The following is a 13,923-nucleotide window of genomic DNA, read 5'->3' as shown; positions in this document are numbered from 1 at the left end:
GGTTTATGATAGTATCTGATTGGATGTTTCATGTTCTATTGCAATGCTTATAATCATAACTTCACAGATAATAATGATCTCGTAGTTAAAACTTGGAATATTTTGTCAAATATCTGTTGTACAACAACGTTAATAAATAAATTTCTAAAACAGAAAAAATTCATTCGTTCATACATTTATTATTCAAAATGGAATTATTAAAATTATTTCTTTTGTTACAAAACTTTGTACAACTTCATTTTTATGAAATATTTGTGATAGAAACTTGTAAAAGATTATTTATTTAATGTGCTACAATGTTAATTTATTAAATTTGTTACAATATTCATTTATTTAATATTTATTGAATTTATTGCAATATCTATTTATTGAATTTAATACAATATTTATTTAATATATTAATACAATATAATTTTTATAAAATATTAATTTGTGATAGAAACTTGTAAAACATAAAAAGAATTTTTCTTGGAAAATTCTATAATCAACAAAATTTATTTATAACACAATAATATAAATATTAAAAAGCTGTTGTATTAATTAGAATGTATTGATGTGAATATGAAAGTGCACTATAATTATAAATAATGAAGAGTACAATAAATATTTATTGATACTTTTATATAAAGTACATAATTATAATAATACATTTAGTATAGTATAGTTTACTATTATATCATGTAAATTCTATGTAGTATTGATTTAACCAAATAGTCATGAGAAATTCATGGGAACTTTTACCAAGTTTCGTGTCTATCGATAACCAACGTTATTATTCCTCAAAGTAACATAACCCAAGGCTCGAACATATTATATTAGACTTTCATGTTGTAATGTTGTTGAAAAGTTTTCAAAGTAATGCAGAACCGGGTAGTAACTCGAGACAACGTACTTTGTAGTTCACTTTCGAAAGCTGAAAGTTAAGCTTACTTAAATAACAAAATTGATGTACGATCAGAAGACAGGACGCTTATACATTTTCTCCTTAAATATTATTTCGCTCAAACGACTTTCTTTTTACAGTATTTTAATTTTCAAAATATCACCAAAAAATTATTTGAATGAAAATATCGCCATTTTGTTGGAACTAGAAAATTAGAGGTTATGTTCTTTCGATCGTTTCTTTTCTATCCTATTTAAAAAAATAATAATTATTCAGTTTATTAGTGTAAAATGACTGTTGATATTTCGCTTATCCAGCGACATTCTCGAAAGTTACAAACTCATCAAGCACATGAGACTGCGAAGTGAATGCGGTTAAAAAGTTGCTGTAAAGCGAGGTGCTTTTGTGCTGTGGGATCATAAACAAAACTTCTAGTTTACGTATACCTACATTCATCGACTTTGCGAATTTATCCTTCTAACGTAACAAATTAATTCATGAAGTTTATTAACAGCACCTGCAAGTGTTTTATCAAGCTCAGTTTACCTGCACTTTTTCACGAACTAATTCCGCGGTTTATTCAGCTCTAAACATCCTTAAAAGAGGTTATGTTACGGCCTGCATTTTTAAAAACTGCGTCGGAGGTAATATCACGATCTTTAGATTTTTAAAGACATTTAATGTTTAATTTTATACAAACTTATGAAACAATTTTCTTCATTTATTTATTTCATTTATTGTTACAGTATTTTTTAATGTGTTACAATTTTATTCAATTAATTTATTACTATGCTTATTTATTTAATCCTACAATGTTTATTTAGTGAATTTATTACAATATTTATTTATTTAATGTGCTACAATGTTAATTTATTAAATTTTTTACAATATTCATTTATTTAATTTTTATTGAATTTATTACAACATTTATTTATTGGATTTAATACAATATTTATTTAATGTATTACGACAATATAATTATATAATACAATTTTATTATTTTTAAAAACTTCTATAATTAAATTCATTATATGTACACATTCTGCATGCAATGAATTTAATTTTTCACTAATTATTTTTTAAAACAAAATTATAAACCATAATTTTGACTGTTGAAAATAATTTAAATTATAAACACAAATACTTTCTAGATTATATTATACGCAAAATATTCTTCCGGTAATTAATTTAAAAGCACTTTTAGTAGAACGCAACGCGATCTGCTTTCATATTAGCATCACAGCCATTGTTCAAGTTGTTTTAATTATTTTAACACAAGCCGTGTCACAAACGCAAGCATTCCTGTCTGTGGAGTTGTCTACAAAACGTTTGCATTTTTAACGAAACCTGATTCTGTTAACTCTGTATGCACCCGAGTCACTTTGAGATAACATATCAAATTTCTGTTGTAAATTCAAAACTTTTCTTCCCCGTAATTTCACTGCGTACCGGCGTGACCTACATGTATCGTAACAAAACAAATTATAGGACGCTGCCAAACGTGTCTACTTTATAATTTTTTTCATCGACGCAGAAAATTAGACACGTAGAGTTAATAACTTTTGAAACAAGTTTTCTGGAAAATTGCCAAAAATGTGGTACACATGGTACATTATTTTTACAGTTCATGAAATGGTTAAGTAATACTGTAAAATTTTTTATTTTTTAATTTCTCAACTTTGGAACTTTTAATTTTTTAATTTTCGTGTTATGGAGTTCTAAATTTCTCAATTTTAGAATAATAAAATTACGAATTTTTTAATGTTGAAAATTTAGAATCTTTAACCTTTGGTTTTTTAGAATTTTTCAATTTTCAACTCTGGAACTTGTAAATTATTAAGCTTTTGATATTTTGAAATTTAGAAATTATGAATTTTTAAAGTTTGCAAATTTATAATTCTTATATTTTGAATCTTTAAATATTGAAGGTTTGAAACTTTGGAATTTTACAAACCATATTTTAAAATTTTGAATTTTTCAACTTACACACTTTGAAACTATGATACTGTTAAATTTTAGAAATTTTGTGTCTAACAATTTTTTCCATTTTCCTACTATAAATTTTAATTGTTACAAAATTAACCAGCTACAAACAAACGAGTCAATAGAAACAAACAATGTTAAAACAAACATGGCGTCCATAAAATTGATGAAAGTTTATCTTCGTTTATTATCTGACATTTCATTCTCGGACGAAGCAATCGGAAGTAACAAATGCGATGGGACTAAACGAGCAGCATGCAAACTAACCAACCATATCGATTATTTTCATGTACATCCACTTTTCACGAGTTTATTTTCTAACGAATCGTAACTACCCGAATACAAAATGGCACGAAAACACCGGTTGTAAAATACGCGGTGCTTTTGTTTCTATTTGTTTACGAGGATGGGTTGTTATCTGTTCCATTTGCACTTGTATAGAGGTTATGTCGGAACAAAGGAGGGCTCCTAAATGAATTCCTCCGTTCTTTGATATTTCGCGACGTTTTAGCTTGCGGCTAGTTTGTGAAACGTGTGACTCCATCAAGATAACAAAGCGTTTAATTCATTGTCGCCGAGCGTAGCACGAATCGATTTAGTTTAATTTCAACAGGTGATTTCCTGCGGAATCATATATTTCTTCACTGAACTGTTTAGAAAGTTAACACTACCGTACAAAATACATTTCTTTACTGAACTGTTTAGAAAGTTAACATTACCGTACAAAATAGATTTAACGAAAATACGTTTCTGCTAAAATACGTTTCACTAATATTGTTACAGTATTCTTAATCAGGAAAATAATGAACTCGTATTTGATGTAGATTAGTATTATTTTTTCGTAACCATCGACGTAAATGTCTCGACGTGTCTCAATCGACTGTCGATTTTTTGATCGCGCGTTACTGCGTTACGTCGTTAAACAATATGCGTTAATATTAATCTTATGTAAAGATCTTTTTAACGGTCAGTTAATATCAATTACCGTATATGAATAATAAACTAATTAAACTAGTATTACTTATTGATTTTTGTAAACGATGAAGGATTTAGAAATGATTTACTGATCAAATTTACATATTTTAAATTTCGCGCGCTGTAGTCTCTCGTGTCGCCATGTTGAGGTACGTTCTAATTAATGATGGCCGACTTATGGAAACTACAGAATTCTAATTAATTTATTCTTCCTTACATCGCTATATTAAAGAGCAATAAATTTTCGTTAAATATTTATAATGTTTTTTTAAGTATTTCTGACAAATACTAATTGTTAAATTCTTTAAATTATAAAAAGGATTGAAATGTAATTTATAGATGCTTTTACTAAAATAAAAGTATAAATATCTCTCTCCTGGAATACCTTTCTCTCAGAAAAATTTAATCAAGCAATTTCAGGAAATATAATTATATGTAAACTTTCATAAAAATTTGTCAAGTTTTTAATAGTTTGTTAAAATATTCTGAAGAGTCCAGATATAAAAAACTCTTTTACCCACGTCAAACTAAATAAATCAAATATTAATATGTTTATAAAATATAGTTTTAAAAAGATACATTGCACTTTAATTTAAAAGTGTCTCAAGGTAAAATATTAATAGTTGCAGAATGTTGCACAAAGCGTAGCGTGAAAAGTTTGAATATCTATGGAATCTAATATTTATAGCAGAATGATGAAAAATTTCAACATGCACGCCTTTCGTGACACGTAAGATTTTCAAACGATAATAAATTTCGTTCACGTGTTCTTCAACATTTGTGACACAATTTCCTTTAAGAGTTTTAAAAGTTGAACAACTTCTAGGTCTTTGGCAAGCTTTTACATTTATCTGGGTTATTCGTTTATTAGTATTATTGATTTGATTCAAACTTTTCCGAATATTATGTAACATGTATAAGAATATCAACTAGGGAATATGTATTATAATTGTGGAGCATTGATTTAAATTCTAGGTTCTAGAAATTTTCAAATGTACAAATTCTAAAATTCTAAAGTTTCAAAGTTAAATTCTCAAATCCATAATTTTCAAGTTAGAAAATTTTCGAATCACCCAATTTTAAATTCTAGTTATCAAGTCTCCAAATTGGAAAGTCTACAAATCCCTAAATTTCTGTAACTAGAAGTCTTTGAAATCTCAAATTTCCAAATTCGCAAATCTGTGGATTTAAAATTTTCCAAATTCTGAAAATTCCAAAATTTTCCACAAATCATTAAATTTTCGTATTTCTAAATTGTCAAATTTCCTAATTCTCAAAACCTCAAATTTTAAATTCCCAAATTATCGAGTCCCTAAACGCCTAAATCACTATAATTTCAAATCCCTAAGTTTTTAAATCCACAAATTTTCAAATCTCCAATTGTTAAATTCCCAAATTCTCAAATTCCTAATTTTCAAAATTACCAAATTCTCAATTTCCCAATTTTCAAATTATTAAATTCTCAAATTACCAAATTCTCAAATTACTAAATTCTCAAATTACCAAATTCTCAAATTACCAAATTCTCAAATTACCAAATTCTCAAGTTACCAAATTCTCAGGTTACCAAGTTCTCAAGTTACCAAGCTCTCAAATTACCAAATTCTCAAGTTACCAAATTCTCAGGTTACCAAGTTCTCAAGTTACCAAGCTCTCAAATTACCAAATTCTCAAGTTACCAAATTCTCAGGTTACCAAGTTCTCTACCTAAATCACTAAACTTTCAAATTCCTAAAATCCCAAATCCCCAAATACTCAAACCTTCAGTTCTAAAATTCCCAAATTCTCAAATCCCCAGATTCTCAAGACCCCAAATTCACAAATCCCTAAATACACAAATTTCCTACACAAAAATTCCTAAATCCACAAATTCCTAAATGCCTAAATCACTAAACTCTCAAATCCCTAAAATCTCAAGTTTCCAAAATTCTCAAACCTTCAGGTCTAAAATTCCCAAATTTTCGAATCCCCAGATTCTCAAGACCCCAAATTCACAAATCCCTAAATACTCAAATTTCCTATTAAAAAATTCCTAAATTCACAAATCCCTAAATACGCAAATTTCCTATACAAAAATTCCTAAATTCCACAAATTCCTAAGTACCTAAATCACTAAACCCTCAAATCCCTAAAATCTCAAGTTCCAAATTCTGAAACGTACATTTCCCAAATACCTAAATCCTCAAAATTCCAATTCTAAAATTCCGAAATTCACCAACCCCCAAATTCTCAAATTCCTAAATACCTAAATCGCTAAACTCTCAAGTTTCGAATTCGCAAACCTATATTCCCTTAATTTCCAAATTCCCAAATCCCTAAATGCTCAAATCTCTAAGCTCTCAAATCTCCAAAACTTCAAATCCCTAAACGTTCATATCTTCCCGCCAACTGATTCTCCATTAAAAACTTCTATATCTCTATTCCACAGTTATACATAATGTTCAATATACCCAGTTCAATATTTCCATACTACCCCCACAATATCTCCTCACCTCATCTCCAAAAACTGCACATTTATTCTCCACATAATAACAACCCTGAAAAATGTGTTGATAAAAACCTCCCCATATATGATGATCGTAAACCAACGTGTAAAAAATTGCGTCGTGATGCCTGTGTTGATTCTGTACACCTGTGGCCGTACTACTTACTTTATTGCCGTGCACAACCAGAGAGATTGTATTAACGCGAAAACAAAGGACCACGACACGAATCGCACATTCTGGGTCTCGTGTTCGTGTGGTCTTTGCAAAAGCTTACTCGACTTGCATGCAGCTTGTTTCGCATGACACTTGACCTCGATCTCGTGCGTACACACCGACTGAGCGATTTAAATGATAATGATAGTTGACCTTCGTCATCTACAAAAGACCAACTGGCAATTATCGCTGATGCGACTGTTGCTTGCAAAGCGAACGTTTATCGAATTACTCTTTTTCACCCTCTTTTTAATCGCGTTATGTGCCATTTCGCGCGATTTTAAGAGGATGAAAAAGTGGAATGTTCTTTTTTTAAAGACGAGTTTTTAAATAAAAAATTAAAATAATTTTTGAAATAAGAAGATGGTTCAACTGTTTCTTTAAATAATAATTTCTGTTTTGTTTATTTATTAAATTTTAAGTGATTTGTACATATTATTATTATACACATATGAACAATGTACATAAGGTACAAAGACAGAGTGAATTTACGTGAAAAATAAATCTAATCATTAATTTTATTAACGTTCAACAAACCTAACAAACCTAACCAAATAATAAACCTATTTTAGATATTAATAATTATATCTGTTGTTTTATATTTGTTTACCGTAGGATTCAGAAACTTGATTTCATTATTTTACACTGTGAGCACACCTCTTTAAAAATCCCTAAAAAATGTTTATATTCAATTCTCTTGAAAATACAACAACATACCGTCAAATTTTACTTCATATTTTTTGCGTATTGTATTTCATATTTTTTATTTCCCTATTGATTCACCATTTTTCGTACCATTTCGAAAATACACTGTATGTTGTGTACATTTGGTACCGAATATGCGTATACTGTGGACATACATATTATTGAATACATTCTGTATATGTACATTAGGGCTCTATGGTCAACTGATCGATATATGACCTATTAACGATAAAGCTGGAAAAAGTCGAATTTCAACAATAAAATTTTCTATATTTTTTAGTATTTGTTTCACACAACTAAAAAATGTAGTAATTCAAACTTTTTTAAGAAATGAATTTCTTTCATTTTCAATATAAACGTCTGTACAGGGTGTCTCACAATTAGTGTAGGTCCCTGAAATGGAGGGTAGCTGACGTGATTCAGAATATGATTTCCCTCTGCAAAAATGCGGTTTGAAGCTTCGTTTTTTAATTATTAAGGAAAAACTCGGAAAATCAGAGCGCGAGGATTACGCGTGCGCAGACGCAAGAGCGACAGCTTCGAGCCTAGTGGTTGAGCACTCGTAATCCTCGCGCTCTGATTACTACGCGTTAAATTACCACTCGTTGCATTAGTGCGCGTAGAATTACCACACGTTGCATTACTACGCGTTGTTTAACTACGCGTTAGATTCCTACGCGTAGAATTACCACGCATTGCATTACTACGCGTTGGATTACTACGCGTTGAATATCCACATGCTGGATTACTACGCGTTGGATATTCATACGCTGGGTTACCACGCGTTGGAGTACTACGCGTTGGATTACTACGCATTGGATTACCACACGTTGCATTGCTAAGCGTAGAATTACCACGCATTGCATTACTACGCGTTGGTTAACTACGCGTTTGATTTCCACGCGTTAGATTCCTACACGTAGAATTACCACGCATTGCATTACTACGCGTTGGATTACTATGCGTTGAATATCCACGTGCTGGATTACTACGCATTGGATATTCACACGCTGGGTTACTACGCGTTGGATTACTACGCGTTGGATTACCACACGTTGCATTGCTAAGCGTAGAATTACCACGCATTGCATTACTACGCGTTGGATTACTACGCGTTGAATATCCACGTGCTGGATTACTACGCATTGGATATTCACACGCTGGGTTACCACGCGTTGGATTACTACGCGTTGGATTACTACGCATTGGATTACCACACGTTGCATTACGAAGCGTAGAATTACCACGCATTGCATTACTACGCGTTGGATTACCACGCGTTGGAGAACTACGCGTTATCCGAAGCTGACGTTCTCGCGTCTGCGCGCACGTAATCCTCGCGCTCTGATTAGTCCGTGTTTTTCCTTAATAATTCAAAAACGGAGCTTCAAACCCCATTTTTGCAAAGGGAAATCTTATTCAGAATCGCGTCAGCTACCCCCCATTTCAGGGACCTACACTAATTGTAAGACAGCTTGTATTAACTGTTTAGTGGCCGCTCACACATATGTGTGACGAATTATGAATATAAACAAATGTGGATATCGCTATTGGCCTCGTATTTCCCCGCAATGTTTGATCTTCCATAATTATGTATTGTTTTATTTCCCGTTTTTAATTTTAGATGTTATACTACACTGGTGTACCACGTAAATTATGGAGCAAATGGCGGCGGCTTTGGCGTCGTATCCATAGCTACCGTATTTAACAAATTAAAATGTTTATATATTATTAAACTTGTTATTAAATTGTTGTTTTTACGTGTATGTTCATACATGTTGAATTATTTCGTGAATTCACATCAAGCTTGTTAAAATTAATTCTTCAAAAATGTTGCCTTGGCGACGTTCGACTGCATAAACGTGCAGCCATTGAAGTATTTATTCGTGCATTAGATTTTACTGCACTACCGATTAAATAAATTGCACCATAAAGTGTACGTGCAAATAATTAATTAGAATTAAACGTATACCGAGTTTATCACTTCTTAAGTAACAAATTCATAACAATTTCATAACGATTATATAATTCATTAGCTCATAACAGTTATACGCAACAGTTATATCAGTTATGTATAATATAACCATCAAGGTATATGTTTGTTAAAATCAATTTATTTTTATAAGTCAATTCAACTGTAAGTTAAAGAAGAAATTATTGTGACTCTAGTGTTAAAAGTTTATCCAAACTGCATGAACACAAACTAACACTGTAGATATAATATGGAAATAATTTTGTTAATTTATTTAGTAAGATAGCTGTTAATTAATTTAACGCATAATAAATTGTTGAAAGAATTAAAGTTCGCTGACTGCTAGCAGTGGAACGAATAGAACAGTAGATTTAATATTGAAGAGACTTACCTGTTTATCCGGCTCTTTGCCTTTTGCGGTGATGAGGCGATCGCAGTAACAACCCTCTAACAAAACAACGCCGCTGGGCCTCGTGCAGCTCTCATTCTCGTAGTAAAACAGTAAATTCTGAAACAGAGATTAATTGTCCATTTATTGGTATTTTCAATTTATATGAATTTTGTAATTGATAAATTAATAAGGTGTTCCAAATCAACAATATCTCAGTTTTGATAGTCTGGAATTAACTACATTTCTGATTTACTTCACAAGGTTTTTTTGAAGTATTTTTCTGATAGTAAATTTACATTTGCAAATTTTGCAAATTATCACATCTTCCGAATTCCCAAATTTTTTAATTCTGAAAATTTCAAATATTTAATTTAGAAATTTGCAAAATTTCCAATTCCTAAATTTGTCAAGTTTCTTAAAATTCTAAAATTTGCTTAATTTTCTACATGTTAAGGTTTTCAGACTTACTGCTTACTAAATTCCCTAAATCCCCGAATTCCCAAAATTCCCCAATTTCCAAATCTTTAAATTCCAAAATCTCCCAATTCTCATATCTCTAAATTCCCAAATTCCTCAAATTCCAAAATCCCCCAATTTCCAAATTTCCAAATTTCTAAATTCCCAAATTCCCCAATTTCCAAACCTTTAAAATTCCATAATCCTCCAATTCTCATATCTCTAAATTCCCAAATTCCTCAAATTCCAAAATCCCACAATTTCTAAATCTCGAAATTCCAAAATGCCCCAATTTTCAGATCTCGAAATTCCCAAATTCCTCAAATTCCAAAATTCCCCAATTTCCAAATCTCTAAATTCCAAAATCCTCCAATTCTCATATCTCTAAATTCCTCAAATTTCAAAATCCCCCAATTTCCAAATTTCGAAATTCCAAAATCCCCCAATTTTCAGATTTCGAAATTCCCAAATTCCTCAATTTCCAAAATTCCCCAATTTCCAAATCTCTAAATTCCAAAATCCTTCAATTGTCAGATTTCGAAATTCCAAAATCCCCCAATTTTCTGTTCTATAAATTCCCCAATTCCCAAATCTCCAAATACCAAAATCCTCCAATTCTCAGATCTCTAAACAAATTCTCCAATTCCCAAATTTCCCAAATTTTCTCATCACAAATTCAAAAAATATCCAAATCCCAAAATGTAATCAATCGCTCCACTGAACATCGTATCAAACCTACATCATAAAGAATGAAAAATTGAATATAAATATTAACCACATATTTGCGTTTCTGATATTATTACGCATAATCCGTATTATAATGTCCGACCACATACGTCAATTTCCCATGCGGTAGCCAACGTATTATCGAAACAACATCAAATACGTAATCGATAGCACCGTGGCAGCGATAAAATGGAACACAATTATCGTTCGCAGACGAGATTCGTTCTCGCGGAAGGGAATTATCGAATAACAAGGAATGGACGCAACGGGAATGAAATGCCAGAGGAAATGGAGGTGGAAAGTGCGAGAAATGCTCTTCGTGACTTCGGCGAAACAACTGTCAAAAAGACTACGACTTAATCAAAGCTTCGAGATCTGGTAAATTTCTCAACAGTGCTCGAGTTTTCAAACTCTCGAACAAGTTCTAAGAAAATACGAAGCTTTCAACTCTTTTTCAAAAGGAAACAACTCGGCCGATAACGCGCAAAGGTCGTTTGCATGAGTCTGCAGGGAAAAGTTTGTGTGCAGTCATAGCAGAGTGCAGTTTGAGCTGAGAACTTCGAACAATTGCGTTTGTCGACAAATTTTTTTAAACAATAAAGACAGTTTTGTTCGTCCATGAATTTTAACGGGAATTTGAAAGTTTTGCGATGTATTTTGTACTGGGTGTTTTGGGAATGATACGAAAATGGATGGATCAATATGGAAGGAAAAAAATATGAAATTAAATTTGTTTATATATGGCTTTTCGGGAAAAACATTTTTTAGGGATTTTTAGGGAAGCTTGTTTACAGTGTAAAATGATGAAACAACAAATTTTTTAATTTTACAGTAAATAAATTTAAATCAACAGATATGGTTAATATCGCTAAATAGGTTTGTTACTTTATAATACTTGATTAGGTTTGCTATTTATGTGTATTTTTATCATCGACTAAATTCTTTGCATTAAAAATTAGTATCTGCATCAATAATATTACGGAAAATGATTTATAACGAAATTTAGTAATATTAATGATTTATTTGTTTGATAACATTCATTAATTCGCAAAATCATGAAAAGTTGTTGCATTTATCATTTTATGTGAACAAATATTTTTTATACCTCGAAACTGTTCAACAGTCTTTTCGATAATGAAGGCATATGAAAAAATTGTATTCGTTTGTTCTATTTTTTCATGAAATTCACTCTCTTTTGTGTCATTTTGAAAACGCCTTATATACATGTATAATAATATATGAACAAAGCATCTATACAATGCATTTTAAATTGATATACAAAAATCTAAATAAAAAATAAGACACAAATTATTGTTTAAAAGAAATAAATACAACAGTTCAATTAGATTTTGTTACTTAGTAATATGGAAATTTGATAGCACAGGAATTTAAGTATTTGGAAATTAATAGGACATTTTGGAATTTGAAAAATTAGGAACTTGGATATTTAGCAATTTGGAAAGATAAAAATATAGGAGTTTAGAAATAATAAATTTGAGAATTTGATGGAAGATTTGGGAATTTGGAATTATAGAAGTTCATAACCTAAAAATTTAGAGACTTGATAATACTGAACTTTAGGTATTTGGGAATTGGGCATTTTGAAATTCTAAAAATTAGGAATTTGTACATTTGGTGAGTTGGAGAGTTGAAAATGTAGGTATCTGATAATTAGAAAATTTAGAAATGTAGTAATATAGTCTTATAACCTAAAAATTTAGAAATTCTTAATATAGGAATTTATGTATTTGGAAATTGACCATTCTGGAATTCAAAAGTGTAGAAATTTGTAAAGTTCAAAATTTTGAAATTTAAAAATTGCCAATTTGTAATTTTGGTAATTAGAAGATTCGTAAATTCCTTAATACAAAAGCTCATAACCTAAAAATTTAAGAACTGATAACTCAATAACTTTATAAGCTTAAAAATATAGATAGCTTCATAAACTTAAAAATCTAAAAACTTAGAAATAGTATGTAAAAATCAATTTCTGCTTCACAAAGTGCAAATTTTGAATTCGTAAAAAGATCACCGTTATTCTTGTCAGACACGTTTAAATAAAAGTCCTTTGATATTACATTTAACACAGAGTTCATAAAGAACAGAAAATAAACATCTTCGAGATTTCAAACGTCCCTAATCCATTAAAAAATTGCATGAATTTCTGAAGAAACGAGGTAAAACCAGTTAACGCGACAAAGGATTAATTGAATTTTTATTCTCCGTACGAGGTAGTAACAAGCCTCCGGTATCGAACATCCCTGCAAAGGTGGTGGTTTTTTTTGTCACGTTAAACCTATAACGAAAGATCTGGGAAATGTTCGTTTGCGAAAGATCTGGTGCCGTTAATTTCTTTGACCTGTCTCGGAAAATGATCGCAAATATATGGATCGTATCTTTTAAAAGCGATGTAAGTGCCCCATCTTTTGTTTCGTTTCTTTGCGTTTTCTTTCGTTTCAAGAAAATTAAGGGTTACTATATTAGTTACTTAAAAAATGTAGGTTAATTAGGTTAAGTCTTACAAATTTGGTATTATAGAAGTTCATAACCTACAAATTTAGGGACTTGGTAATATTGGAATGTAGGCATTTGGAAATTAATTGGACATTTTGGAATTTGAAAATGTGGGAATTTGGATATTTAGTAATTTGGGAAGTTGATAACATAGGATTTCAGAAATAATGAATTTGAGAATTTGAGAGGAGATTAGGAAATGTGGTATTATAGAAGTTCATAACCTACAAATTTAGGGACTTGGTAAGATTGGAATGTAGGCATTTGGAAATTAATTGGACATTTTGGAATTTGAAAATGTGGGAATTTGGATATTTAGTAATTTGGGAAGTTGATAATATAGGAGTTCAGAAATAATGAATTTGAGAATTTGAGAGGAGATTAGGAAATGTGGTATTATAGAATCTCATAACCTACAAATTTAGAGACTTGGTAATACTGGAATTTGGGTTATTAAAATTAAAGATTATGTTATTAATCGATTAGAAAATGTAGGTTATGTATGTCAAGTCTAGCAATTTTTTTTTACTAATTTATCAATGTGTAATTTGATTATACAAATTTCTTTTAGGCAAATATAATAATGTATATTTATTCGTTGAGAACAGACTTACACAAA

General features: G+C 30.4%; 2 protein-coding genes across 5 annotated transcripts in view; one reads left to right on the top strand and one right to left on the bottom strand.

The window, feature by feature from the left end:
- Positions 1 to 13,923, top strand: part of LOC100876585 (opioid-binding protein/cell adhesion molecule homolog) — a 657,546-nt gene that overhangs the window by 615,370 nt on the left and 28,253 nt on the right. The window lies entirely within an intron of this gene.
- LOC100876695 (ras-specific guanine nucleotide-releasing factor 1) overlaps positions 1 to 13,923 on the bottom strand; it is a 120,582-nt gene that overhangs the window by 81,393 nt on the left and 25,266 nt on the right. For all 4 annotated transcript variants that reach the window (XM_076540135.1, XM_076540132.1, XM_076540133.1 and 1 more), the window contains exon 4: positions 9,609 to 9,725. In XM_076540135.1, coding sequence (XP_076396250.1) covers positions 9,609 to 9,725 — 117 coding nt within the window. The remainder of the gene's footprint in view (positions 1 to 9,608; positions 9,726 to 13,923) is intronic.

The sequence above is a fragment of the Megachile rotundata genome, chromosome 15, assembly GCF_050947335.1.
Source record: "Megachile rotundata isolate GNS110a chromosome 15, iyMegRotu1, whole genome shotgun sequence".
NCBI lineage: Eukaryota > Metazoa > Arthropoda > Insecta > Hymenoptera > Megachilidae > Megachile > Megachile rotundata.
This window is presented reverse-complemented; position numbering and strand designations above follow the sequence as displayed.